This window comes from Rosa rugosa, chromosome 1, assembly GCF_958449725.1.
Source record: "Rosa rugosa chromosome 1, drRosRugo1.1, whole genome shotgun sequence".
NCBI lineage: Eukaryota > Viridiplantae > Streptophyta > Magnoliopsida > Rosales > Rosaceae > Rosa > Rosa rugosa.
Window position 1 is genome coordinate 68592971 of NC_084820.1, and position 27719 is coordinate 68620689.

Consider the following 27719-nt stretch of genomic DNA (forward strand, 5'->3'; position numbering starts at 1 on the left):
ATTTCGGCCTATTGCACTTGCTAATTTTGTTTTCAAGATCATCCCAAAGATTTTGTCTATTCGGCTTGCTTCCATTGCTTCAAGAATAATTTCTCCACAACAGCATGCTTTTGTTCCAGGACGTAATATTACAGATTGTATTGTTACAACATCGGAGTGTATCAATTTGTTGGATTCTAAATGTCATGGAGGGAATGTAGCTATAAAATTGGATATAACAAAAGCCTTTGATACACTTTCTTGGGATTTCCTTGTTCGTGTTTTGGAGGCTTTTGGTTTTAACCCGATCTTTGTTAATTGGGTGCGTGCTCTCCTGTCTTCTGCAAAGCTCTCCTTATTAGTTAATGGCAGATCAGTGGGTTACTTCTCATGTGGACGAGGTGTACGGCAGGGGGATCCATTATCGCCGCTCCTTTTCTGCTTAGCAGAGGAGGTTCTCAGCCGGGGGTTGTCAATGCTTTTAAATAGCGGTAGGTTCCACCCAATTTCTTCTCCACGAGGGGTATTGGCTCCTTCACATGTCTTGTTTGCAGATGACGTGATTGTTTTCTGTCGAGGTGATCAACGATCTTTGCATGTGGTTATGTCTTTTCTTGAGGAGTATGGGCATAATTCAGGCCAGCTGCTTAATAAGGCTAAGTCTCATGTTTTTCTAAGCAAGCATATTCATTATCAAAGGCATTCTATTGCTACTTCTTTGGGTATTCCTATAGGGCAGGTTCCATTCTCCTACTTAGGTGTGCCTATTTTTCGAGGTAAGCCCCGCGCATCTTATTTTCAACCAATTGTTGATAGAATTCGAGTTCGTCTATCTAGTTGGACAGGTTCCCTTCTCTCCATGGCAGGACGACTCCAGCTGTTGAAATCTGTTTTCCAGTATGCTTGTGTATAGCTTCCAAGTTTATGAGTGGCCTATATCTTTATTGCGAAGACTGGAGGTATGGTGTAGGAATTTTCTTTGGTCTGGGTCCATTGATAAGAGAGGAGTTCCTTTAGTTTCTTGGAGAACATGTTGTACTTCGCTGGAGGAAGGCGGTTTGGGATTAAAGCAATTGGTTGTTCTAAATCATTCTCTCATTCTCAAGAAAAGTTGGGAGGTTTTCTCCTCAACTTCAACAGGTTGTTCTTTCCTGCGAGCTCGCTTTTGGCGTAATGGGGTCTTGCGTCGATCTTATGCCTGCTCTTCTATTTGACCGGGTGTTAAGCGTTTTTGGGCTCAAGTCCAAGAGAACACAAGATGGATTATTGGCTCTGGGCGATCTGTTTCTTTTTGGCACGATAACTTCATGGGCAAACCTCTCATGGATTTTTTCGGATCTCATACATGTATGTTTGCACTTAAGGATGACTTGGTAGCTGACTATATTCATAATGGGGCATGGAACTTTCCTTCTTTGCTTCAATTTCACTTTCCCGGCATATGTAAGTTAATTGATAATGTTCCTATTTCACTAGTTCCGGATATGCCTGATAAGTTGATTTGGGTTCCTTCATCTTCCGGAGAGCTGACAGCAAAAGAGGCGTTCCATTTTCTTCGCCCACGCCTCCCACTCAGGGATTGGGGTAAGCTCATATGGTCTAAATTCATTATCCCTCGTATTTCTCTTCATTCTTGGAAAGTGTTACGAGGGAGGGTGTTATCAGAGGATTTATTGCAGCGTCGAGGGATTGCTTTGGCTTCCCGTTGTGTTCTTTGTGGTTTGGCTGGTGAATCACTACTGCATATATTTTTGAACTGTTCTTTTGCTGCATCTTTATGGAATAGCTGGGCTTGTTTATTTGAGTTAAGTAACCTGCCATATACCTTGATTGATTTATTAATTACATTGGGGGTGTGTTGGACGTAGCCAACAACTCAAGGAGATTTGGTTAATATGCTATACCTCTACCTTGTGGTTTATTTGGAAAGTGAGGAATAAAATGAGGCATGATGATGGTACTATTGTTGTTGATGCAGCACGCCAATTAATTATGGGGCACTTGAAAGCATCTAGCAAATTAGCCTCAGGCTGTATGTCTAATTCTTTAACTGAGCTTCGGGTCTTGAAGAATTTTGGATTAAATTGTCGTCCCCGACGGGCTCCCAGGATTACTGAAGTAAATTGGCACCCTCCCATCTTGGGTTGGATTAAGATTAATACTGATGGTGCATGGCAAAGTGTTTCAGGGAGAGCGGGTTTTGGTGGAGTTTTTAGAGATTTTCATGGTTCATTCCTTGGTGCTTTTGCTTCTAACCTCGATATTCCTAGCTCTGTTGATGCGGAGGTCATGGCAGTTATTCAAGCTATTGAGCTGGCTTGGGTTAGGGAATGGAAGCATATTTGGCTTGAGGTGGATTCGACACTTGTGCTTAATTTTCTTCGAGATCCTCATCGTGTTCCATGGCGTTTACGAGTGGCATGGGGTAATTGTTTGCATCGCATATCTCAGATGAACTTTCGATCTTCTCATATTTTCAGGGAAGGTAATCAAGTGGCAGATGCTCTTGCTAATATTGGTTTATCGTTGTCTGCATTGACTTGGTGGGACGAGCCTCCTCATGTCATTCAGGACCAATGTCGACGAGATAAGCTTGGTCTCCCTAATTTTCGTTTTCATTAATTTGTTCTTCCTCTTTGTGTTAGTGGTATTGTTTAAATTTGATGTCATTCTCATTGTTCTCCAAGGGTTTGGCTTTTGTGCCACCCTATTAGATTGTACATTATTTTTTTTTCAATAAATTTGGGGGTGGGAGAGCACTTGCTCTTCCCGACTCCTATCTTAACCAAAAAAAAAAATAAAAAAAAAATGCACCAGAAAGAGAAATGTGAGGTTGATGACGAAACGTACATGAAGATCAAACTAAACAATAAATGAAATCTGCGAAGGCTTGTCAACGTTAAAAGAACATTTGTTCTTCCTCTTTGTGTTAGTGGTATTGTTTAAATTTGATGTCATTCTCATTGTTCTCCAAGGGTTTGGCTTTTGTGCCACCCTATTAGATTGTACATTATTTTTTTTTCAATAAATTTGGGGGTGGGAGAGCACTTGCTCTTCCCGACTCCTATCTTAACCAAAAAAAAAAATAAAAAAAAAATGCACCAGAAAGAGAAATGTGAGGTTGATGACGAAACGTACATGAAGATCAAACTAAACAATAAATGAAATCTGCGAAGGCTTGTCAACGTTAAAAGAACATTTGTGAGGCCATCGATGAGATATTGCCTTGTAAACACGCCACATTAAGTTTAGTTTAAACAAAATTTAAATGTTCAGTAGTCGTCTCATGAAGTTTTGTTTGATTGCTAACAAACAAAGGAATGGAAACATAAGAAAATTAAGCTTGGATTGTACGTAAAATTCCTGTTAAAGCTATCATATTAATTGGTATAATAAGAGGTAGTTAAATATTTAATCGACTACTTTCTTGACTGTAACTTTCTCAGAGAGTCCAGGGTTATGCTTACAGTGACAAGTTATTGTACTTAATCAAATAAGTGACATAAACATATGAAATAACAGATTAACAAAAGCAAGTTCAGAAAAAGTAGGTAAGCTCATTGGGGTTAATCCAGCTAAGGAGGATTAATTAATGCTGGTAATTTTGCGCGCGCGATCAAACTTCTCTGACATTCCCATTGTGTAGCTCATTTTTCATCAGGAATAATTTGAGGGAAGGGAATCTGTTTGCACTGAATATATATCAGCATGTTACTAGCTAGGGTTCTCAACAGTCATAACACACTACAGTGACTACACAACCCTTTGTTATTACGTATTTTGATCATTTCTGATGTAATCCATTCATCAAATGGAGCCTGCTGCAGTTTCACCGTTTACAAGAACAAATATGACTATAAACCGAAGAAAGGGCCATTTTCACTGGAGGAGCTCGTTCACTCCAAAGTTAGACTATAATTCCAGTACGTTCATACAATAGTAAGTAAATTTACATACTGAAAGTGGTGCTATAATGACATTTCCCTGTGCTTATGCTAGGATTGTAATGTCAGCATTAGTTTTTTTTTTTTTTTTTTTTTGGTTAAGGACCGGTGTGGCTGCCCTTAGGCCTTGATTAATGAAATCATAGAATACAAGGGGGAACATAGAGCCTTAACCCTAGATTACAATAAGTAATATATTCTAACATGCACCAGTTAGCAAAGAGGCTACTCTATTTGCTTTGACAAAAGGGTGAAATAACGAAAATATAACTCTACTAAAGAGAAACATCATAACAAAAAGTATAGTTTTCCTACTATGTTGCCGCATCATAACAAAAAGCACAGCATTAGTCTTTAATTACTTCTTTGAGATTTTCTTTAACAGCTGCTATATATACCTCTTATTTTCCAATTCAAGATGGATTATTTAGTTTTTATGTCTTCATTTCGTCATCCTCGTTGTTGTCGTCCTCTTTTCCCTCTTCGTTTCCTCCCCATTTTCTGAATTCGTAGTTGTATACCTCCACAGTCCAGTCAATGCGTCATGTTCTCACAAAAATTTGCAACACCCTTTACTTATATAGGAAAACAAGAAAAGAGAAACAACCCAGATTTTCATTAGAGGGAAGGTAAGCAGAGCAAGCATATTTAGCTATTTACAGATTTAAAGAAAAGAGAGAAAGAACCTAATCCACTGAGCCTCACTTGTAAATTTGAATCGCAAGAAGAAAGTTGAAAGTATTTCCTTCCCCGAATTCTTTTGGCGGGTTTATTCTTTGGGCCTAGTTCCTCAGCTCAACCTTCCCTTTGGGCCTTCGGCCATGACTATTGCATCTTTATTCTTCGACCAAAAAGATCATTACCCAATAATTTCAGGTGGGCCGAAAGATGATCTAAAGCCCAATTCTTCGACCAAAAAGATATTTTCAGGTGGGCCAGATTAATAAGGGTAATGATCTTTTAGTCATTTTTTTTGACAAAATTTATAATCATTTACCAAAATTTATGATCATTTACCATAAACTATCACGCTTACTGCAAAACCTTAAACTCGAGAGTCGAGAGGGTCGGTTGTTTGACATAGAATGAATGACGGCAATGTTGAGCTTTTAATCTACACAACGGATCTTTTGTACATTGTATTGTAATTCTATATACTATTTAGTTCCCATTTTTTTATCTTAACTTCAAAATTGAGCAATCGTGAATTTTTTGTAACATGGGTAACAACGAGAATAGTTGCAAGACTAACAATAACAATAAAGTCTGAGTTGTATTTTTGTTCTTTCTGTTGTTCATTACTTCATTTCTCAGTTGTTTAACATTGGTTCAAAACTTCAAATATCTTATTTGTAAAGTTGACTTCTTTTTCATTTGTATTCATTTAGCTCTCATCAAACCGAAAAAAATAATTAGTATAAATTCAATTAGAAACATAGACTCGAGTATTAAGATGGTTACTTTCTTACAATATTAGTTTTTTTTTTTTTTTTTTGAACAATTACAATGCTACTTTGTTACACATTTACACTCATAGTCCTAAAAGCAAGATATGAAAAACATTAAAAATGTTCCAAAATTTAATGAAAGCTTCGAAAGTGTTACCTTTTCAGTTCGAGACAAGTAGCGCTGACCCATTTTGCACCTTTATCTTATCTCAACTGAAAACCAGATTCCCCGCCAATCGGATCACAGACAACTCCGGCGGCGGCCCAAAACCGGAGTTCCACGTTCTTTCAACCCCATTAAAACCACGCTCCTTCTTCTTCTTCTCTCCGACCCTCATCATCAACATTCAATCCCAGGTATAATACATAAACTTTCATCTCTGGGTTTTTGTTTTCAAGAATCATAATCCCAGTTATGTCTAATGTAATCAAATTATAAAAATACATGCTTTCACTACATGTTAGAAGCGTTTTGTTTCTTGGGACCACAACAAGATGATGGCTTTGGCTTCTATCCGTTTTGTGATAATTTTCCTTATCCCTATTATTGGTTCCTTGATTCAAGTTGAGATTTTGATTGATTGGGATTCAATTCATTGAGGAATTTTTATGCAATCGAAATGCATTTGTAACTCCAACTAAAATTGTCCCTAGTAATACCATTTAAGCTGCTTGTGTTAGCTGGTTTTTTTGTTACCCTTTAGTTTTCCCAGGTTCAATCAGTTGAGCTTGTAAGAGGGTTTGAGGAAAATGTACCCTGGTGGTTACACTGCTGAAGTTACAAGCTTATCTCCTCAAGCTACTGAGAAGGATGTTTACGATTTCTTCAGTCACTGTGGTGCAGTTGAGCATGTTGAAATCATGAGGTAGATTTCATCTGTCCCAGATTCTAATTGCTGAAAATGACTCCTTTTATGTTTAATTTTATACATTTAACTGATTCTTGAAAATTGTATTTAGTCATTGAATATATATAGGTTTGTCCACCATAAACTCATTGAATTGGTCAGAAGCTGTTTGTTTGTTCAAGATAGCTTTTGTGAAGCCTGCTTCGCTTCACTTCTTAGTCTAGATTAAGTGTAAAAGAAACTGAAGCCTGCATTATCGGTTATGGTAGAATTTTTGTTGGCTCATTTGCTCATTGTTGTTGTTTTCTATGAATTGAATTTATTCATAATTGCCTCACCTGTAGCCTTATTGAACCATAAGCATTACTATACATGACTAACACTGGAGTACATAGTGGAGTTACTTTCACTAATTCTCTCAATTACCATTTGACAACTAACTGCTTTCAATCAATAATAACTCATTACAAATGGGACCATTCATGAGAAATCTTCAACTGAGAAGACAAAGTCAAAAAGATTGAACGTGGAAACTCATGTTTTCTACAATATTAATTTAGTTTAAGTGCATTGGATTTTGTTAACGATTGTCTATCTGATTGGAAGAATGCTTTAATTGTTGAAAACAGATCTGGCGAATATACCTGTGCTGCATATGTGACATTCAGAGATGCTTATGCTCTTGAAACTGCTATTTTGCTCAGTGTGAGTTGCTGGTCTCTCTACCCTGAAAATGCTTACTGTCGATAAAGTTACTTCTTTAACCTACATTAACCTGACTTTTGGTACCTCTCTCTCTCTCTCTCTCTCTCTCTCTCTCTCTCTCTCTCTCTCTCTATATATATATATATATATATATATATATATATATATATATATATATATATGTATGTATGTATGTATGTATGTGTGTGTGTGTGTGTGTGTGTGTGTGTGACTTGTGACTAGCTGTAGATGTCCAGACTCCAGAATGAGTCGGCTAGAATTTGGAATTGCATGACTTTGGTTATGGTAAAATTATGCATTGTCGGGATATCAAATGGGAAGGCACAAGTTTTCTTTTGTCTTTCTCCATTCTTTATTCTATTCATTGATTTCTGATAATTAGCCCCCATTGAAATTCGTTTGTCCGCTTTTACTTTAACAAAGATGATTTAGGTTTCATCTGATATTGAAAAGCCTCCTCTGGTGTAGATGCTCAAATCCAAGGCTGGTGCTGAGTGATCACTGAGTTTTTCTTATCCCATTGTTTAAAATTTTCAGGGAGCCAGGATTGTAGATCAATGTGTATGCATAGCACGCTGGGGAAATTATGTTGATGAGGTTGATTCTTGGCACAGTCCCGCATACAACTCTGAAAACCACAGTAGCTCAACGGTATGTGACGAATCCCTATGGATTGGATTGGTTGCAGGTTCATACCAAATTTAAAGCACAGTACAAGCTTAGCATAACTACTTCTTCATGTGATTTGGAACTTCCAAGTGTTTGTTGCTTTAAGATTTTAGTTGAATGGTTAAATAATGTCTCCAAATACGTGATGTTGAAGCTTAGATTCCGATAATCTAATTCATTTCTTAAAATGCCATTGTTCTACTATCTTCATATCAGCTAAGTTACCTTCTGAATATTATTCCAGGCTATTCACACAAGCCAGTTCGTTTCTAGCCCTGGAGAGGCAGTAACTGTTGCTCAGGAAGTTGTCAAAACATTGGTAGCCAAGGGATATGTTCTGGGACAAGATGCATTAGTCAAGGCGAAAGCTCTTGATGAGTCCTATCAAGTATCAGCTACTGCAGCAGCCAAGGTTTATGAGCTTAGCAATCGAATAGGGCTCACCGAGAGAATTCAAGAAGGCAGGGAAGTTGTTAAGTCACTAGACGAGAACTTCCATGTTTCAGATATCACCAAATCGGCTGCAACTGCTACCGGAACGGCAGTAGTGGTAGCAGCAACAGTTACTGGGAGAGCAGCCCTAGCAGCAGGAAGCGCTGTAGTGAACAGCAGCTACTTTGCCAAGGGAGCTCTTTGGGTTTCGGACATGTTGACTCGTGCAGGCAAAGCTGCAGCTGATTTGGGCAGTCATGACAGTAAATAAGGAACACCATTTCTGTAGTATGTTCATCTGTATCAATCAATTTCTTTACAAAAGAATAACAATCTGCTAAATGCCAGCCTAGTATATAGAGATTGTCTCTCTAAATCCTCTATCTGAATATTTGTACATCAAAAACAATGTTGAAAATTTAGTAAAAATTGTTGAATGAAAACAGAGGTCAGTCTAAATTGTCTTGACCATGAATCAAAATGACTCATTCAACTTTCTTCATCAGCATGTTTGACCTTGTTGTTTAACCAAGTATTTACGAAAGGTAAACGCCCTTGATGATTGGCAACGATGGTCGACTCTGTGACAGAATGTCACTGTTTCGAGACCATTAAGTCAACTGCTCTTCCATCTCTGAACTCTCTCTAACACAGTAATTTCTGAAGCTCTTCCTAAGTCAGAGTCAGAGAGAGAGAGAGAGAGAGACAGCAAGGTTGTGGTTACTTTCAAAATTTAAGGGGGAGGCTTCACAATTCTATCTGCTTCCCATCAACTACTTTCTAATTTTTCTTAATAATGCTATTCTCATCTGCCAACCAATCATTATATATCATCTAGTACTGCAGCAGTCTTTACCTCCCAACGACCCCGTGATTTTGAATGTTGACATTATATTCTTCTCTTGCAGCATGTTGATGCCCAAATTCCGGACCAACAATAACATCCGGAAAAGAACAATACAAAAAAAAACACATTATGCGTCTTTCTCTCTAACCGCATTGTTAATTCTATAATTTTATTATCTTGAAAAGCAACCTTTCTCTTCCCTTTTTTTTTTAGGGTTTATGCCTTACTTCATGGCATGGACAGAAATCGACTAAACAAAGAGCTTCTAAGATCTGAGCTTTATGCTCCATTATGACGTTGAGTCCACAAAAGCAGACAAGCATCCACGGACTTGTAAACATCGCAATGTAAGAGCTCCATCATTTCAAATCATATAGTACAACTAAAAAAAGCTAGAATTTGGCTTCCCTTTTTCACAATTTGGGTATCACTTTCCACTTTTCCAGAGAACATGCAAGCAGAATATTGATCTGACAACACGGACCTGAACCCTTATTTCTCTTCTTCAATCTTCTTTTACAAAGACGAAAGATCCCAGTGGAGGAGTGGACCCAAGAAGTTTTTTTAGATAATATTGTCGTTACCTCCTTAGAATTAATGGAAATGTTCTTATTTCAGCTGAAATGGCATTTTGTTTTCGATCAGAAGCAGTTGTTCATTACCCTCCTTTTCGTTTTGGGCACCATTAATACCCTCTATCCCTTTGAACAACCGAAATGAAAGGATATGGTTTGATTAGATGGAGATGTGATAGCCTATTGTGGTTTTCTGGTGTTGATTGTTAAGGGCATAGAATGAGAATTGTGAGCAGGTGAAGATAGATACATTTTTATGGCACTCATTGCTTTGTAGTATGCTGGTGTCCCTAGTTGGCAACTCCATTTCTATATGGCACCATCTCCTAATATAATATTCAGGCCCCATATATCTCCGCCGTGCCTTAGAGTCTACTTTATTGAAATAAAAATTGAGTATTTAAAATTCTAAATCAATAGATAGTGAGAGGAATGCTAGCAACCTTCTCTTTAACTTTTTTTGCAACAAACTTAAAGTTTTTCAAATCTCGAGTTCTAACACCTTGTGAATCAATATGCAAGGCTTCATATTTTCAATGGGTGACTATGACAACACTCCAACGATCAAGATGGGTATTTTTATGCCATTATAATAGGTTTTTGTATGCAACTTGGTTTTTACATATTCATGAGCTTCAAGTGATTTCAAGCTTGTTGAAACAGTTGGGGGTCACACATTTTGCATTGACAACAAAGCCTAAGCTAAGGACTCAATTGTTTATTTGGTTAAGATTTAATTAAGGGATGGATTTGATTAGCTTGGAGTCCCTTTTTAGGGGCTCAAAATGTGATGCCCGTTCAGAAGATGAAGAGCAATATTCAACCACTCTTTCTTTTCATAGTTTTCATAGCCTCTGTTTTTAGCGGCCTGAAGTCCAAAGACGGTGGATTGACCAGGTCACTCAGCTCAACCTTGATTCACTCGCCGACTTTGACATTGACCCAGATGACCATTTCTAATTTGCTTCTAAACTTTTGCATCAACATGTTTGATGACCTTTCCCATCTTTGAGATGGTTGTTTCCAACTACTGTAACCGTAATATGATATTTGAGTAGAAGTTGTATAAACAATTTCATATTAAACCAACTTGTTTTCTTGTATAAAACTACTACACTGTCTAGCACCACAAAACAGAATTTTCAATTGAAGCTTCTTTAATATTTGGTTAATATGGAAGATAGACATAAATAATAGCATTAGGTGGTCCTTAACAACCTTTGTGACTGGCTTAGAATCAACTTCAAGTCAGATATCTGTTTCATTAATTATAGTAGGAAAGTCTTCAAGTATCTTTAAAAAAAATCAGTACCCGACCTACAACGTTTGAGAATATCGATTTTAGGTATGTGGTAAGAGAGATTAATGTTATCACCAATACCCCGAAGCTGTCAAAGTGGCGAAGCACTGTGCTGCAATGCACAGTTGGAGCATTTCACATGCGCCGAAGGGGTTTATCTTGGGCCTAAGAAGCCTTTGGGTTCCCCTTGACAAAGTCAAAAAAAATGTTATCACCAATACAATGAGATTAATGTTATCACCGATATCAATGTCTTATTAGAAAAATGCATTTTCAGCTTTTGACTTAATCGATCTGAATTAAATTGTTACCAACAATTTTGCTCTTATAATTTCTCTTTTGCCAACAACACAAAGTAAGCTGAATGCAGAACAAGATCCTAACAAGATCGTGCATTTCATATGTTTCTTTGAATTCTTGTAGAGGACATACAAATATACATTACAGGCCTTTCTCATTTGTTTTCAGGAAAAAAACAAAACTAACAAATTATACAACCTTCATGACACTGTAGGGGTTGAGGAACCTGCTAGAAACATTATTCATTGTTTCCCTAATGCATTTTTTTTTTCTCTCATCCATTTCTTATGAAATGTAACATAACTCTCTTTACTGTACAAGTACAACAATCAACTCACCAAAGATGGAAACCCAAAAGAAAAGGAAGCACAAAAAAGGGTCAAAACTAAGTACCTGGTTTTAGGCCATAGAAAGAACACTAATAGCAACAAATGGGGCAACGTATTAGGCCATTTTCATTACAATCTGGGCAGCGTTGGAATCCACACTCACACTCTTTTGCTTCTTCTTCTTCGCCTTCATGTTCTTCGTCTCGATCATGATCATCGTCTTCATAGTAAATTTTGCAGCTCCCGGAACATGTCTCACATGGCACAAACCTTATATCCCCACAAGCCTCACAAACACTACCACCACCTACACCGCCATCAGTCAACTTTTCACAAGATTCAAGCAACTTCTCGAGCTTCCCGTCTTCATGCATTTGCCGTATCTCTTCAGCTCCACCAATGTACTTTTCCCCCACAAACACTTTAGGCAAAGAAACTCCACTACACCCATCTTTCACTAGCTCTTTCAACTCCTCCTTGAACCCCGAATGCATCGAAACATCTCGCTCATCAACCCGAACACCTATGCCTTTTAGAATCACCCTCACATGGCAACAATCCTCATAAGTCTTCCGCACCCCTCTAAGACTAGTGAAGTACAACACCACTTTCTCTCTATCCTTCGCCTTACCAAAAGGCACTTCACATTTGTAATCCGAAATAAAGCTATTTACCTCCTTTTCATCCGAGAAACGATAAGAATCATCCGCCTTGAGCTCTTCTTCTCTATCCTTGAAATGAAAAGAATCATCCTCCTTGAGCTCTTCTTCTCTATCCTTGAAATGAAAAGAATCATCCTCCTTGAGCTCTTCTTTTCTATCTCTAAAATGAAAAGAAATATCCTCATTGAGCTCTTCTCCATCTTTAAAATGAAATGGATCATCTTCCTCGAGCTCTTCGAAAGACTTTCTAAATCCGGAAAGGACCTCCGGATCAAATTGTGGAATCCCAACATTGGAATTGAAATTCTCACAATCAGCCAATTGAAGCCACAAAGGCTTAGGCGAGGCCGCACCATTTTCTTGAAACCTTGACTTGGGACGATCAATACCCCCTGAAACGGGAACAGGGCATGGACTTTTGATAACATCAAAAGAAAAGCTCCGAAGATGAAGACCTGAAGATCTCAGAGGACTTATGTCTTCAAGGCCCTCCATCAACTCCCAAGCATTGATCATCTCCGGCTCCCCCGGCGGCGTTCTCGTCGGCGTCTTGGGTATAATCTTGGGAATCTTCTGGTTGATCATATTGGACCACGTCTTAGCCTCAATTAGACCCATCGAAAATTCCTTGTTGTTTCCATTGACATTCTCCTTCTCCACCTCCCCAAGTTTCTTCTCCTTCACCTTGTGGATGTGATCCTTATTGTCATTGACAATCGTCTTGAACTCGTACTCGAGCCGATTATTGTTGTTGAGAGATCCCAAGGTGGAGGAGGTGAGGGCAACAACATGGTAGCTGTCGCCTCTGTTCTGAGGTGGATGATGAACATGCATTGAGTAGCTCCGGCCAATCGGAGAAGAATAGTGGTTGTGGCAGTGGCGGCACCGCGGAGATTTCTTCGAGCTTGCGCAACCCATCACCCAAAACACCACTCACAAACAAACAAACAAACAAACAAGCAACACTTGAGATTGAGATTGAGATTGGTCCTTGTTTATATGAAAATTGAAAACGTTGGATTAAAACAACATTCTTTGGTTGGTGGTGGGATTGAGGAGGAAGGCACAAACTTCCGGGAAATGAGATTGTTTGGAGGATTTGGATGAGATCACTGAAATCCCGGAACTTGGGATTTTACGAAATGGGATTAGGAACCGTGTGTTTGTTCTTGGATCTTCATCATGCATTTATTTGAGGCAGACAGAGACAGAGGAGACAGGGACAAGGATATAAATATGAACAAGAAAAAATGTGGAAACTCATAAATTTATGAAACTGTGAAAACAGAGTTGCACGATTGGCCTTTAATGAATGGTGAACCACCTCAACCAGCGCCAATCTGCAAATTTGGGGTGGAGTTTCAGAAGGGTTCCAATTGTTCAAATTGAAATCCCCGTGAACTGTGATGGAAATTCCAGAAAGTTATGAGAATACAAAAGTCAAAGAATGAGGGCGAAGACTATTGAGTTGTTGGTTCCCACCTTTGATGAGCGATCCTTCTTCCCACTGTCTCTCTAGAAACTAGAAAGAAAGAAAAAGGAAAACTGCAATGGGGTAGAAGCAGGAAACCCAAATTGCTTTTCAAGAATGTGTCAATTTATATGTGCTTACATGATGAATGACATGGTTTGCTTCTTTTTCATAAACTAATGAAATAGTAGCTCAACTTTTACTATTATAATATTACTAGAACAAATTGAACAATTTTTTTTATTTTTTATTTCTTGAGAAAATAATTATATGGGTTCATGCATAATCTCCCAAAATCGTTCCTCATACAATCATTTATCCTACCAAAATTAGAACGACACGAGAGTAGTTGTCATGATTTTAGTTTTATCGGACAAGAATTGAATGTCTACATATGTTTTGATTTGACATTTTTTTTTGTAAAAAAAAAAAAAAATTTATTCAAACAAGATGCGTATTTTGAACAGTTTCAATTTTATCGATAATTAAACTGCATTGCATTGTAACCAATATAACGAAGATTGCCTATGTTTATAGTAGTGAAAAAGTATGTAACATGGTTCTTTGAGTTGAGATTAATAAAAAATTGTTGTGATTTGATTCAAAAATATAACGAGGATCGCTGTAATTACTTTTAAAAATAAAATCTCTATGTGGCCTCAATCAATTAGTACTTTTTTTTTTTTTTTATATTTTAAAAAGAGGATCAAAGAGTTTCACTCCTGCCCCATGGTGTCTCGAACCCATCAATCAATTAGTACTTGAATAGATGAAACACTATTACTCTTGGTCCATTAGATTGATATAAAAACTACTTTCTTTTTTTTTTGGAAATAATTCAAATACTAAATCTATAGATTTAAGTGCGGGATATATTGCTTGAATGGCTCAAGAAGGAGTGAGTCCAATATATGGTAGGACCGTAGGGAGAAATTTTTCATACTTGGTTTAACGGGCCAATAATACATTGACACGTGGCCAACAGAAAAAGAGTATCACACAACTTAATGAGAAAATCTTTTCAAAGCTTTCTATATCCAATGGGCCATCGTCTGCGAACGACACAGAGATTTTGAAGGAGCAACCAACGATTACAATTTATTAGAATCAAACTCTACACAAACCTCTCTTTCCCCATATGCAATGAAGTGGATCTCTTGTTTAATTATCAATTGTAAACAAACTGTGCCCAGTCATGTATTTGCATTTGGGTGCTGAACACAGTTCCCCTAGTTTTTAGAATGAAGCTCGCCGTTTTGCAGGCTTTATGGATTACTGATGCGCATTGCTAACTTCATTTCATGTAGGTATTTCCGTATTGATGAAATACATGGTGTTATCGTTTCATGGTTGCAGACAAGAATTGAAAATCTATGAACAAAGTGCAGGCAAATAAGGTCTAAACTATTTTTCTCTTTTATACACGTGTCAAAGAAATATTGGGCGGTCAAACTAGGTGACAAAGTCTATGTGGTTTGACCGTAGTATGGAAAAAATTCTCAGACTATAGGAGACGAATGTTTAATCCATGAAGGGCGAAACAGAGCATTAATCGCTGCTTGACTCGAGTAAAGACCGTGACGTGATTTTTGAGATAGTGGTTCCCGCGTGTTCTTGTAATTTTGCCTCCAGATTAGAGCATGATTTGTAAACAAACCGGAGGCGCGTGAGGTTAGACTTGATGTTTTGTGCCGCGTGAAGTGAAGGTTTAGGTTATTGACTTAAGTATTGAGATTAGGAGAATAACAATCTTTCCTGGGATGGCGTTTAAACATGACTTATCTTGTCTTTTCTCTCCCGAGAGATTCTAATCACGAATCACATCCTTTGCATTTGCCATCTACATCTCCATTTCAAATGTTTTTTTTTCTAAATCACTATTTTACCCTTTTTTCTGTTAGAAAAGAAATTACATGAAAGTTGATTAAGATTGCAGACAGAGAAACCCTAGAAGGGATACCAAACCAAATTGTAGCATCAATGAACTCATATCCTAAGTCAGATAAGGCATTAGCTACACCATTGCCTTCTCTATTTTACCGTTATTCTCTAGTATCTATCTTTTCTATTTTATCCTTTAAAAAAAAAATTATATGTAAGTATCTATCTCCTTCATTTTATTTTTAACCTTAACTCACCCCACCCTTACATATACCAGTGAGAATCGAACTCATGACCTTTACAATGTTGAAATTTATAATTTACAAACATTTCACAACTCACCGTAAGTATTTACCTCTTAATTAAACTTCTCTTTTTCTTGTGTTTTTCCCACCATAATCGACTCATGTAGTTGTCTCCCCTTGTCTGAATATATTAATTGACATTAGATGACTGAATCTTGATCGCAATTACCTATTTTAATATAGAAAAACATATAGAGAGAAAGAAAGACGAACTTGATGGATGTGAAAGGCGAAACTATTGCATAATACAAATTAAATAAGTAAATAAATAAAATTAAACGTGACATTAACATTGCCCCACTCTTTACTATTCTTATAGACACTTATTTGAAATTAAATTTCTATTTTATAATACCAAAAAATCAGATTTGGATTTTTTTCTTCTCTTTAAATAGGATTCGAATTTTGAATATCGTTCAACCTAACTATAAAGTGTGGTAAGGTTGGTTGAATGGTTTAGCATGAAACTTTTCATGTCTAGCATTCGAGTCTCAACCCCCACTAGTTTGTGGCCAAAATGACTTTGTTAGGATACCCTCGTGGATCAGACTTTGATATGAATACTGATTGAGTGTGTTACTAACTCCTTAATGTAACAAAGATGGTTTGCCATCTCGATCACCCCGAATAAAATAAAATAAATTGTTCAACCCCGTAAGAGAAAAAACACATCCAACATGTTAACTGTTATTTTGAATTTCATATGCTTAATGAGTTTCAAGCTAAGCTTAGATGATGAATCTCAAAATTGAAGTGTTAACCAATACCATTAATGACATGAAGGTGTCACATTTATTATAAAATATTCAAGAACAGTTGTAATTAATTTGAACAACGGAGACTGGAGAGGGTTGATAGTTGATACCTCATTAACTCACCTGTAATTAACAGGTAAAGGGTAATAGGGTATGGCTACGCAGCACCAATAAGTCAATATATAAATCTATAATTTCCATATCTTAGAACCTAAAAATGTTTTATTACTTTTTGGCAATGAGAAACTAAAAAAGTATTAAACCATAATGATATCGGTTTGCTTGTAAAATTATCTGAAAGACTTTTGAGTTTTACAGCCAGGACAATTCATGGGGATTGGTTTCGAATGATTACTGAGGACAGTGATGATTTAGACCCATCCACGTGACGGCACGTGGACTCTTCTTCTTCTTCTTTATAGATCTAGATACCCAACACCATGAAACACCAGGAAACACCATGAAAGCAAACACACTTGATTACTACTGCTAATCGATTATGCTTCGAATTTAAAACCCAATGAGAGGTTTTAGGTGCGTACAGATTACAGAAGCAAAGAACGAAATGAATATATACCTAATACTGATGCTTACGAACCACCATATTCAATTTACGTGCATGCCACTCCCTCTTATTCTCTCTTAAACCCTATAAAACCCTAATATATGGCTGCAGAAACGATTAAACTAAGTCGAGCTGACCACGTTTTGTGGGTTTCAGAAATGGGTGACTGAGTTAGTGGCTTTCTTGGATGGAATGTCTGTCTGCGTTGGGGTATTCTTCATGGCTTCCACTAACCAATTAAGTAATTAAGCCACTGCTTAATAAACTACTTTAGACAATTCAGAGTCGGATCGGACGGTGGAGGCTCTCTAGTGGATGTCTAATTTTTTGAGATGGTAATTAAAACTTTAAAAGGAGATGTTTAGACAACCCATATTGCATTACTATATGTTTATTCACAGAATGTTGCATGTCGATCCATCGATCGATGGTTGATTGTGTTCATTCATCTTATCCTAGCTAATCCCTCCCTTGAATCTCCATCAACACGTTGCGTCTTTTTTGGTGAATTTTACACTATTAATGTATTGTAGCTCAAGTGGAGGAGGTTTGTTGATCGACCTACATATATATTTTTTTTAATATACATAGTCATTAATTTTGAGTGGGATGTAACTGTTTTTGTGTGAAACTAACCGACAAATTATTGACAAATTATTGATACAACAATAAACGAATTGAGACATTTGACAAATTATTGACTAGTCCATTGATCAGTTAATCAGTACTTAATTGAGACATTTAACAAATTTTTTTTTTTTTTTTTTGACGAAACATTTAACAAATTATTGACTCTAGCACTGCTTTCACTAATAAAAACATTTATCTCACTTCGGAAATTATAATCTGACATGAACATTTATATTTTCACACATTGCAAAAGTGCTCAGTCCAAATAAGAATTGAAGTTTTTTTTGCCATAAAGAGGGAAGTTGAGAAGATAGTTTAAGGTCAATAGAGGTGGAAGATTCAAAAATCCTTACTAGAAGAGAACGCCGGCAAAGCCTCCCGTCAGTCAGATGGCGGAGAGGTTGATGGGAGGAGGAAGTTTTTTGTGTGGATGTTGATGTGCACCGGTTTAGGCTGGGTTGTTGTGATGTGTTGGTTTTTGGGCTTCTCTTTCTGTTCGATCTGTCATTTACTTCTGTTTAGGCCGACCTAGCCTTTGAGACTACATTTATATAAGTTAACCATACAGAAATATTCTCATCTCAATCTTAGAGTTTCAATTTGGTTTTCTTAAGTCTGGGCTTTGCCAGGCCCTTTCAGAATAACCATCTTTTTATTAAGCACTTTAAATTGTCTTGTAATCTGCTAGGCCTTCTCTGATGATCATTATCATATGGGCTGCAATTGGAAATCATAATTCTACGATATTTTCTTCAAAAGACATGGGAACTTGGTTTTGATAAGAGTTTTTGGGAACTAGAATATTTCAAAATTCTCGAGTAACTTCTAGCAAGAGTCGAGCAAATGGTTGAAAACACAATATTTAGCTACCTTAACTAAAACTTGGCTGAAAAATAATGTTGTTTGTTGAAGTTGCTCTTATGAACAATCATTTCTGTCATTCTCTAATTTCTAAAAGATGCAATCCAATTATAGTTACAGGCATTAATTACTTATTTCTTGTTTGTGAAAATAAAAATTTCATAATTTCTCATGCTACTTGCTAGATGTATTAATTGTTGTGTCTGGGGCCTGCTTAATTAGTAGAAACAGACACCATATAAAAAAGTTTCTCTTTCCCTCACCCATCCTCATGTTAGGTTTTAATTAGTAGATACAGAGAAACACCATAATCTTTACACACATGTCTATTTTTCTTTCCCAATCCAGAATATATACTCCCATCTGCTTAAGGCAATTGAAACTCAATTGGATTCCCTTGTGATGCCAACTGATCATATAAGGGAGACTCTGCAAGGAAAGGTCCCCATCAGATTAAATGATATGATAAATGTTGAGAATCAGAAGTATAACTACAAGCAGCCGTGTTCCCCTGGTCAGCAGCTGACCATGGGGAATATGGTCACTCACCGTCCGATTGAAATCGGACGGTTGACAGCTCTCATCTCAGATTTCATCACTTAGCTGTCAACCGTCCGATTTCAATCGGACGGTGAGTGACCATATTCCCCATGGTCAGCTGCTGACCAGGGGAACACTACTGTAACTACAAGAACATAATGAACTAGAGGAAGTGCCATAAGATATTGGGATGGTTGGAGAATAGAAGAAGCAGATATTGAAATAAAACTAAAAGTTTAAATAACTTTTGTGGTTGAAGAATCCCCATCAGAAAGAAGGGGGGAGGAGGAGAAGTTGAAGGGCAGGGCGCGCACATGGAAACAGAAGGCCATGTGGGGAAGATTCAGAAAGAGCACTTTCTTTAATTCAAATTTTTTGACAGGTGGTGAGGTGAGCAAGCTTAGCAACAAAGGGCAATGACACGGATGGATCCACTCTATTCTAAAGGGGGGGTACCCTCTAAACTTCCAATAAAGGCATGTGATTGTAAGAGGAGCTTTGTTGTAGGCCAGGCTAATTCAGCGGTACTATCCCCTTGAGGGTCCCACAAACCTGCCCCAAAAGAACCTAAACCCATGTCTAAGGCTATCATCACCTCTTACCTCTCGATTTTAGATTGCTAATTAGTAATTACTAGTGTTACCTAATTTTATTCATTTCGATCGGGAGACCTCTTACATCAATATATTGATATATTTACAGTGTGCTGCAGAGTTAAATTGATTCTACAAACTAGTATATTAGTTTAGGAGTACTCTATTTCTATAGCGAACTAGTCTACGTAGTGAATTGATTAAGTATACTTGATGTATACTTGATGTATCATAAAACTTCTTTTGATCAAATATCTCACTTTAATACTTTGCTCTATACTACCTCTATGTTGAACGTCACTAAAATTTTATTCGTTTACTAACGTCTAGTCTAGCACTCTAACCTAATCTAACATAGACATGATTCACACTTGTGAAGACCCACGATGATGATAACTAATGAAACTATCTGACAAATCAAAATAAGGAGACAATTAATGAAAACTTGATGATACATCTAAGATGGATTCAAATTCAATATAAAACTGTCATGTGTTATAAAACATAATTATAGTTAATCATGATGTTTTATTAAATAAATAAATTTTAAGTATTCAATTAATTCTACATGACGTTGTAAGTTTTAATTGGGTGGTGATATCACCACAAAATAAAAATGGTGAGCAAATTTGAATCCCATCTCATCTAAGATAAAGGGACTGGCCAATCTATCCTAATCTAACATGAACATGATTGATTATGGCGAAGAGCAAGAATGCTGATAACTAATAAAACTAACCGACAAACTAGAATAAGTCTCGATGTTGAAAACTTAATGATACACCCAAGCTATGGACCGCCCAGTCTAGCCTAATATAACACGATGATTGATTCCGGTGAAAACCCACAATGATGACAGCTATTGAAACTAACCAACAAACAAGAATAAGGAGAGATGTTGAAAACTTAATGATACTTTCAAACTAAACGGATTGGCCGGAAAAGAAGTGTTTAGCTAAAAGAAAAAATCTCATGTAATGTTCTTAGTTACGGACAAAAATAAACACTTGAGAACTTTCAAGACATAATATATACATGAGAGAAAAAAAAAAAAAAACACATTCACACAGTTAGAATTGTTCTAGGTCTTGGCACTAGAAAAGTGAAAGCAACCATTGATTTCTCCATCCATGGAAAAATGACACAGAGAGTCCCATCATTTTTCCTTTTGAAGGCATATCTGCTTAGCTTTCAAAGCAGAAGATGGAGGCTAAGAAGTGGAAGAGATGACCCATTTTCAACCAATATGGAATCTCATGTGTTCTGCTATTCCCACATGAATCATGTCCTCAGGACAATATATGTCGGGGTACGTAGCAGTTGGTGATTACCTAAGATAATCATGGTTAGTGTTTCTTGTAGGTTAGGTAAGTCTGTATGTATGACATTTAAGCACTTCCATCTTCTTAATTAATCACTGAACCGTGAACAATAACATTAAAAATCTCAATTAGTTATTTTCTCATTTTACGTGACAGATTAAGATGTTTTCTTACAGAAACAAGCAGTGAAAAACTTGACACACTGACTTGCTTTTCTCACCCTCCATATCTAATATCCTGCACCGAAAAACAATGTACACATCGGAGCTATAGATACTAAGTAATTTCATAGCTTAATGGGAATTTGATGCTGACGGTAATAGCATTCCCTGGCTTCCCCCATCTGATACGGTAAAATCATCGTGAGAGTTAAAAAAATGGCAAGAGAAGTGTTGATCGATTTATAAAAGAGTTCATGTACATGTGTAGTACAGCAAATAAAAGCTTCTTCCTCACCCCCCAATAATGCTGCATGCCTTGATCACGGAGGACATGAGGAACATTAATCATGTATAAAATTGAACTAAGGTAGTAGTTCAAATTAACTTTAGGCAGAAATATCACTTTGGTCATCGAATTATGTTTCGTTCGACACTTTGGTCATCTAACTTTTAAAAATTTCACTTTGGTCACTCAACTATATCATCGTATATCACTTTGGTCTCTCTGTTTATTTTCTCCGTTTAAATATGGCAATTGAACCTCACACGCCTAATAAACAAGGCTATATTTGTCAATCCAGTTAAAAAAGAGTTGAGTGTTGAAGATTGTAGGTCAAACGTATACTTTACTCTCTCTCTCTCTCTCTCGATCTCGATCTCTATGTTTATCAGATTTCAAGCCACAAAGAAAAAGAAGCAGAGAGGAGGAAGAACTAGCTAGTAGAGAGAAGGTCCATGGTTTCTGGTTTCCTTCATGGTTTATGGGTTCTTTGTTCATGATTAAAAGGTCTGGAACATTTGGAAATTGAAATTTGGGGAGTTTGATTGGAATTTTGGGTTACTTATTTGGTGGTGGGTGATGGGGATTGAATATTGATGATGGATATGGGTTTGGTGGTAGTGTGATTTTGAGTTTGTTGAAATTTTTACCCATAATCTGGATTCTTCACCTTTTGAATCTATTTAAATTTTTTAAGGCTCAATTTGGACTTGGATTCGGGAAGACCACTCTATGGAAGCAAAAAATTGGAAGGGAGACAAAGAGAAGAGTAACTAAACTTGGGGACTTTGCAGATCTCAATCATGTGATGAAGAATCTCATCTAATTGAATTCCTATGTAAGAGTACCATCTTTACTTCTTCCAGCAAAAACAAATCATTTGATTTCAAGTTGAGACTCAACTGAAAGTGAAATTAGCAATTCCTCTCAACACCAACTTCTTATCCTATTTGTGAGTATCATCTTATCCTTTTCAATGTCATCACCAAGATGTGCATTCTCATCCTCGTATGCAATTAACAGGCAAATGATTATCGAACTGGCCAGGCCAACGCAAATGATGCATCTGGTTTTACTGACATGGATGAAGTTTTATGTTTAGACGGGAAAAATTGGATTAAGTTACAAAAATAGCAGGCAAAACTTTTCATCTCCTAAATACCCTTGAAGTTAATAGAGAAAATGAAGAAAACAGACGGAAGTGACCAAAGTGATATACGGTGATATAGTTGAGTGACCAAAGTGTCGAATGAAACATAGTTCGATGACCAAAGTGATATTTCTGCCTTAATTTATGGCCTTAGATTTATTCACCTGTGTCAAATTAATTTTTATAGTAACTGTGGTTCAAATCCAAAGGAGACAGCTGAGGATAATATATCCACATCTTTGACACAGAATAACCAAAATTCTCCAGCAAATGACAGACTCGGATTACTTAATTAATCGATAATGCAAGGTCCACCAAGATGAATATTGTTAATTTAGGGGGGTGTATTCATTTAAGAGTCTACAAGATTTTTTTGTATTTTGAAAATCTATGGGTATTCAATTGAGATTTTAAACAATCCTTTAAAATCTTGATGTATTCAATTAAGATTTAAAATTATCCATTCAAATCTGCAAATATTCAAAAGTATACGGATTTTTAAGGATTTCATTAAATGCTGGATTTTGAAGGATTTTATAGTGCTTTTTATACTTATCAAAACTCAAAAACAATCCAACCATTTTCCAAGAGATTTTGATGGATTCTTTCTCACTCAAAAAATGAAGAAGCTCTTCACCAAAAAAAAAAAAACAAAAAAAGAAGAAGAAGAAAAAGAAGAACAAGAACAAGAAGCAGCTCTCAATAGGTGACACTCATCTATTTTGTCTTAAACCTATCTTCCCACTATCCTCCTCTGCCTGTGCCTCTGCTCTCATCTAATAATTTATTTTTATTTTTATCACTATAGCTCTGGAAGCCTTAATCCTTCTAGCTAATTAAGCTCACTTTCAATGGTATTGTTAAGATGATACATACACACATGTTTCTTTTTTTTCAATCAAACCCGAAGCCGGGTGCCGATATATATACATATATTCATCTAAAACCAGAATAGGCCGTTACATACATACATGTTTCTTTTGTAAATTAGATATGAAATAAATTATGTCATTAGTTTACTACTTTATTTTTTGTGTAACATTTTGGTTGATTAGTTTTATCTTATTATTCATATATCATTATACACAACATAAAGAATGGTAGATTGCCATATATATATATATATATATATATATATATATATATAGACACACACGCACTTTTTTGTCACTGATCTAGCATTATAGTTGGATCCATACATCCATTGCTTTTAAAGAAGAAGAAAAAAAATAACCTACCAAAAACATCATAAGAACTTGTAAAATCTAAACAAATACTAGTAAATCAATCCATTAGAATCAATCAGAGTCCATATAGAATTTAAACAATCCGTGGATTAAGTAAATCCATGGATTATAAAAACTCAAACAAAATCTTTTAAAATCTGAATTGAATACACCCCCCTTAGTTAAATGGCTGCTAAAACACACATTAGCTTGCTCTATATATTGTCTATTATTTTCCTCTCCTTGGATTCTGGGTTTTCATGTTGCCAAGTTTCCTCGTCACACATGATGTGATCCATGTGGAAGCAAATATGTGATGCCAATTTGATTTAGGGTTTCACTTCTCATATCGCTTTGTTCTCGTTAATTTCTTGATCAATGCCAGATTTACGTTAACTCTCAATAAATTTATTCTATAAAATGTAATTTTTGAATCCGTCACGATTAACAGTCTTGTAACTGGGGGCTGATGGAATGTCATATGGGATCTAATTTTTTACAATTGTGTGATTTTAATTTTACATGATTTTCTGGGCTGAGAATTTGTTTTAACCCAGCTGATGATTTGTTAGTATAATTAATTTGTATGCAAGAGAGAGAGGAGGTATAGTTGTGTATAATATAGAGTAGAGCTTGGAGAGGTTTCTTGGACCCATCCTAGGATATGGATCTCTCTCTCTTTTCTTTTTCTCTTTCTTCTCTCTCTTCACCTAAAAATCGCTGTCTTTCAGTCTCTGCAGCACCCATCACCCTCTTCTCTCTTTCTGAAAGCTCTGTCAACATGAGAGTGAGAGCCAGACCATAATCCCAAAGCCCTTAAATTTGCTTCAAAAAAGCAACAAACAACACCCAAACCAAGGACACATATCCTATATATCCTTAGCTGCATGAACAGTACTCATACCTAGCCTTTTAGCAATAACATGCAACCCTGAGAGAGTCAGAGAGAGAGAGAGAGAGAGAGAGAGAGAGCAATTGCATTTTTGACATGAACCATGGCCTTTCCACCTTGTCATAGTTTCATGTTTCAAACCCATGAAGATCCAGACCTCCACCTCTCTGCAGCTTCTTCCTCCCTCAACAATCTTCCCTCTTGTCCACCACAACACTTCCATGGTCTTTTTTCTCTCACTCATTTCTCTATAATTCAATTATCATCTGTTATGTGTTCTGATTCTGTATATAATTGCAGGTGGTGGGGGAGTGCCTTTCATGATGAAGAGATCGCTATCGTTTTCCGGGGTTGATGATAAATGCAATCACCATCACTATGATCACCAAGATCTGCATGGAGGAGGAGATCAAGATGATTTGTCTGATGATGGGTCACAGCTGATTGGGGAGAAGAAGAAAAGGCTGAACCTTGAGCAGGTTAAGACCCTTGAGAAGAGCTTTGAGATGGGGAACAAGCTTGAGCCTGAGAGGAAATTGCAGCTTGCTAAGGCTCTTGGTCTGCAGCCAAGACAGGTTGCCATATGGTTTCAGAACAGGAGGGCTAGGTGGAAGACAAAGCAGCTGGAGAAAGACTATGATGTCCTCAAGAAGAAATTTGATGCTCTCAAGGCTGACAATGATGCCCTTCAAGCTCACAACAAGAAACTTCAGGCTGAGGTAATTAACACTACTACTAGTACTACTACGGGGTCTATCCCATATTCCATGCATAACCAGATCAGTTTTGGATGAAAACTACAAGAAGAAATTGATTTTTTCTTTGATGGAGTTTGATAAAGTTTGAATCTTTAAGTAGTTTATCCTATATTAATTAGATGAAGATCAGTATTGATTATGGTGCATTATGATTACTAGATCATGTTAATTCTACTAGTTGTTGGAGCTCTTGATCCAATGTACAATAAAATATATATAATCACAACCAAAAGTCATACTAATATTCCCTGATTTCTCTTATAATTAACTAGTCTGATCAGTCTGTCTGTCAGATGTGCATCTGATGATCAACAAGAGTATTTTACTCTTGGTTGATTTCGATTGCTGTAATATATATTTAACTGTTTGAATACTATGTTATGTTAATGACCTTCCTTCCCTAACATCATCGCTTTGTGTATACAATTACGTGTCTATTCATCTTATTAAGTGAATTCAGGCGTGCGCTGGTTTATATTCTTTCGTACTTCGTCTTGATTACTTGAGTTCAAATTCTTGATGATGCAGTTATTGGCTGTAAAAGGTAGTAAAGATTCAAACTTCGGAGGGGGGCTTAACAATCATTTGAAGAAAGAGATTGATCAGGGTTCATGGAGTAATGGCAGTACTGATGACAACAGTTCTGATCATGTCAACTTAGACATGTCAAGAAGTACCACACCAGCAGCAAACAGCCCACAATCAAATTCCCAGATCACCAATGGATCAAAGAATCTTTTCCCATCATCCCTATGCAGGCCACCAAATGCTAGCATAACCCAACTCCTCCAAGGCTCATCAAGGTCAGACCTCCACTGCCTCAAAGTTGACCAGATGATTCAAGATGATCAAACTTTCTGCACCATGTTCAACAATGGCTCCATTGACCAAGACCACCAAGGTAGCTTCTGGCCATGGCCTTCTGAGCAGCCACACCATTTTCATTGATCAAACCCATTACGCAGTTCCCGGCCATGGCGCATTTAGGATTCAGATTCCTATGAGTTTTCGATTATCAATTTAAGTTTTTGGCTGTAGAACATTGATGTACAGAGATCAATATTTTTGCTAATTTCATCAGTAATGGGGAAATGATTGCCTCTAAATAATACACTTAAAATTTCCATATCACATTCTTTTGTGCATATATTATGCTACATTTTCTTGCTTTGTTGGGTTAGATCATATTAGAGATTAATATATTGGAGAAAGATAGACACATGTGCCAGTGAGTGGATTTCCAGCTCTGGCATTGTTGGTGCTTTGGATTTGTATATATTAGGAATCAAAATTAGTAATTGGGCGCTGAAGTAATTGTCACAGTACGTACAGAAGAGAAAAAAGCTGACTTCATGCATCAGAATTCAGAAGTAGTGATGATGAAGATTAACTGAGGAAAAGTGTAAGGAAAATCTCAGTGGGAGAGGTAGCTAATATGAGGAAAGGACCAGTATCATTAGGAGGGGAAATTAAAAGAGGTAAGATTCTGAGCACACAGTCCAAGTAAGAAGAAGCCAGATAGAAGAGAAAGGTTAGGAAATGGTCACTGTATTGTTTTTGAGGTTCTTGAAGGTGACGTTTGTAAATTTGCATCTGACAACTGAAAGTATCCAACTGCGTACTCCCTCTGTAGCACATATAACCATGTGACCTTTCTGCCACCATATCCTTTTCCTATCATTCAACACCACCCCACCCCACCCCACCCAACACCAACTCTCTCTCTCTCTCTCTACAAAACGAGCAAGTTTTTAAGCCTTTTATCATGTGTACAGAACAAGCGGTTGGGACTAGGGTTACTATTTTGATCAGATTATTGATAACAATGCTTTAAGAGTTTAAGTATATTATTGAAATTATGGGAGGCTTATATATTTTTTGCTAAGACTTGATTTGCATTGGACTTAATTAAGGAGCTAGAATCGTAGAGTTGCGCCGATTACGAGGAGGATTTAAACTTTGTTCTTGCCGCCTTGGATTGTAAAGGTTAATCATCATTCTCGAGTACTAAATCTCCCGAGGGTACCGAAGCTCTTTTCAGGTAAAAGAGAGTGAATATTCATAGGCCGGGTAATATTCACACTCTCAAAACACTATCATACAATCCCATTGTTTAGTTTAGGTCATTCCGTCTCGTTGTTATAAAATGAATTGTCAAAACTGCCTCAACTATTCCCACTATATAACATCAGCAAGGGCCAAAGGGAATCCAATATATATACTGGATCGATCCTAAGGTACCCTCATATATAAGACCTTAATTTGAGGAA

At 36.8% G+C, this 27719-nt stretch overlaps 3 protein-coding genes across 4 annotated transcripts; 2 read left to right on the forward strand and 1 right to left on the reverse strand.

Moving 5' to 3' along the window:
* Window positions 1-5507: 5507 nt before the first annotated feature.
* On the forward strand, window positions 5508-8527 carry LOC133746225 (binding partner of ACD11 1-like). 2 transcript variants are annotated; one of them, XM_062174401.1, is made up of 5 exons: window positions 5508-5728; window positions 6076-6237; window positions 6849-6924; window positions 7483-7596; window positions 7859-8527. In XM_062174401.1, the coding sequence occupies exons 2-5, from the start codon at window positions 6122-6124 to the stop codon at window positions 8315-8317; spliced, it is 765 nt and encodes a 254-aa protein (XP_062030385.1). In that variant the 5' UTR covers window positions 5508-5728; window positions 6076-6121; the 3' UTR covers window positions 8318-8527. The 2 variants fall into 2 exon arrangements, with proteins under 2 accessions (XP_062030385.1, XP_062030394.1); XM_062174410.1 differs by having other exon boundaries at window positions 6085-6237.
* A 2602-nt stretch (window positions 8528-11129) lies between these two features.
* LOC133726410 (uncharacterized protein At5g39865) lies at window positions 11130-13663 on the reverse strand. The gene has a single exon (XM_062153955.1). It carries the CDS (start codon window positions 12975-12977, stop codon window positions 11487-11489), a length of 1491 nt encoding a protein of 496 aa, XP_062009939.1. The 5' UTR covers window positions 12978-13663; the 3' UTR covers window positions 11130-11486.
* A 10800-nt stretch (window positions 13664-24463) lies between these two features.
* LOC133726413 (homeobox-leucine zipper protein HAT7-like) lies at window positions 24464-26580 on the forward strand. The gene is made up of 3 exons (XM_062153959.1): window positions 24464-24915; window positions 24992-25410; window positions 25978-26580. Exons 1-3 carry the CDS (start codon window positions 24795-24797, stop codon window positions 26395-26397), a joined length of 960 nt encoding a protein of 319 aa, XP_062009943.1. The 5' UTR covers window positions 24464-24794; the 3' UTR covers window positions 26398-26580.
* Window positions 26581-27719: the final 1139 nt, after the last annotated feature.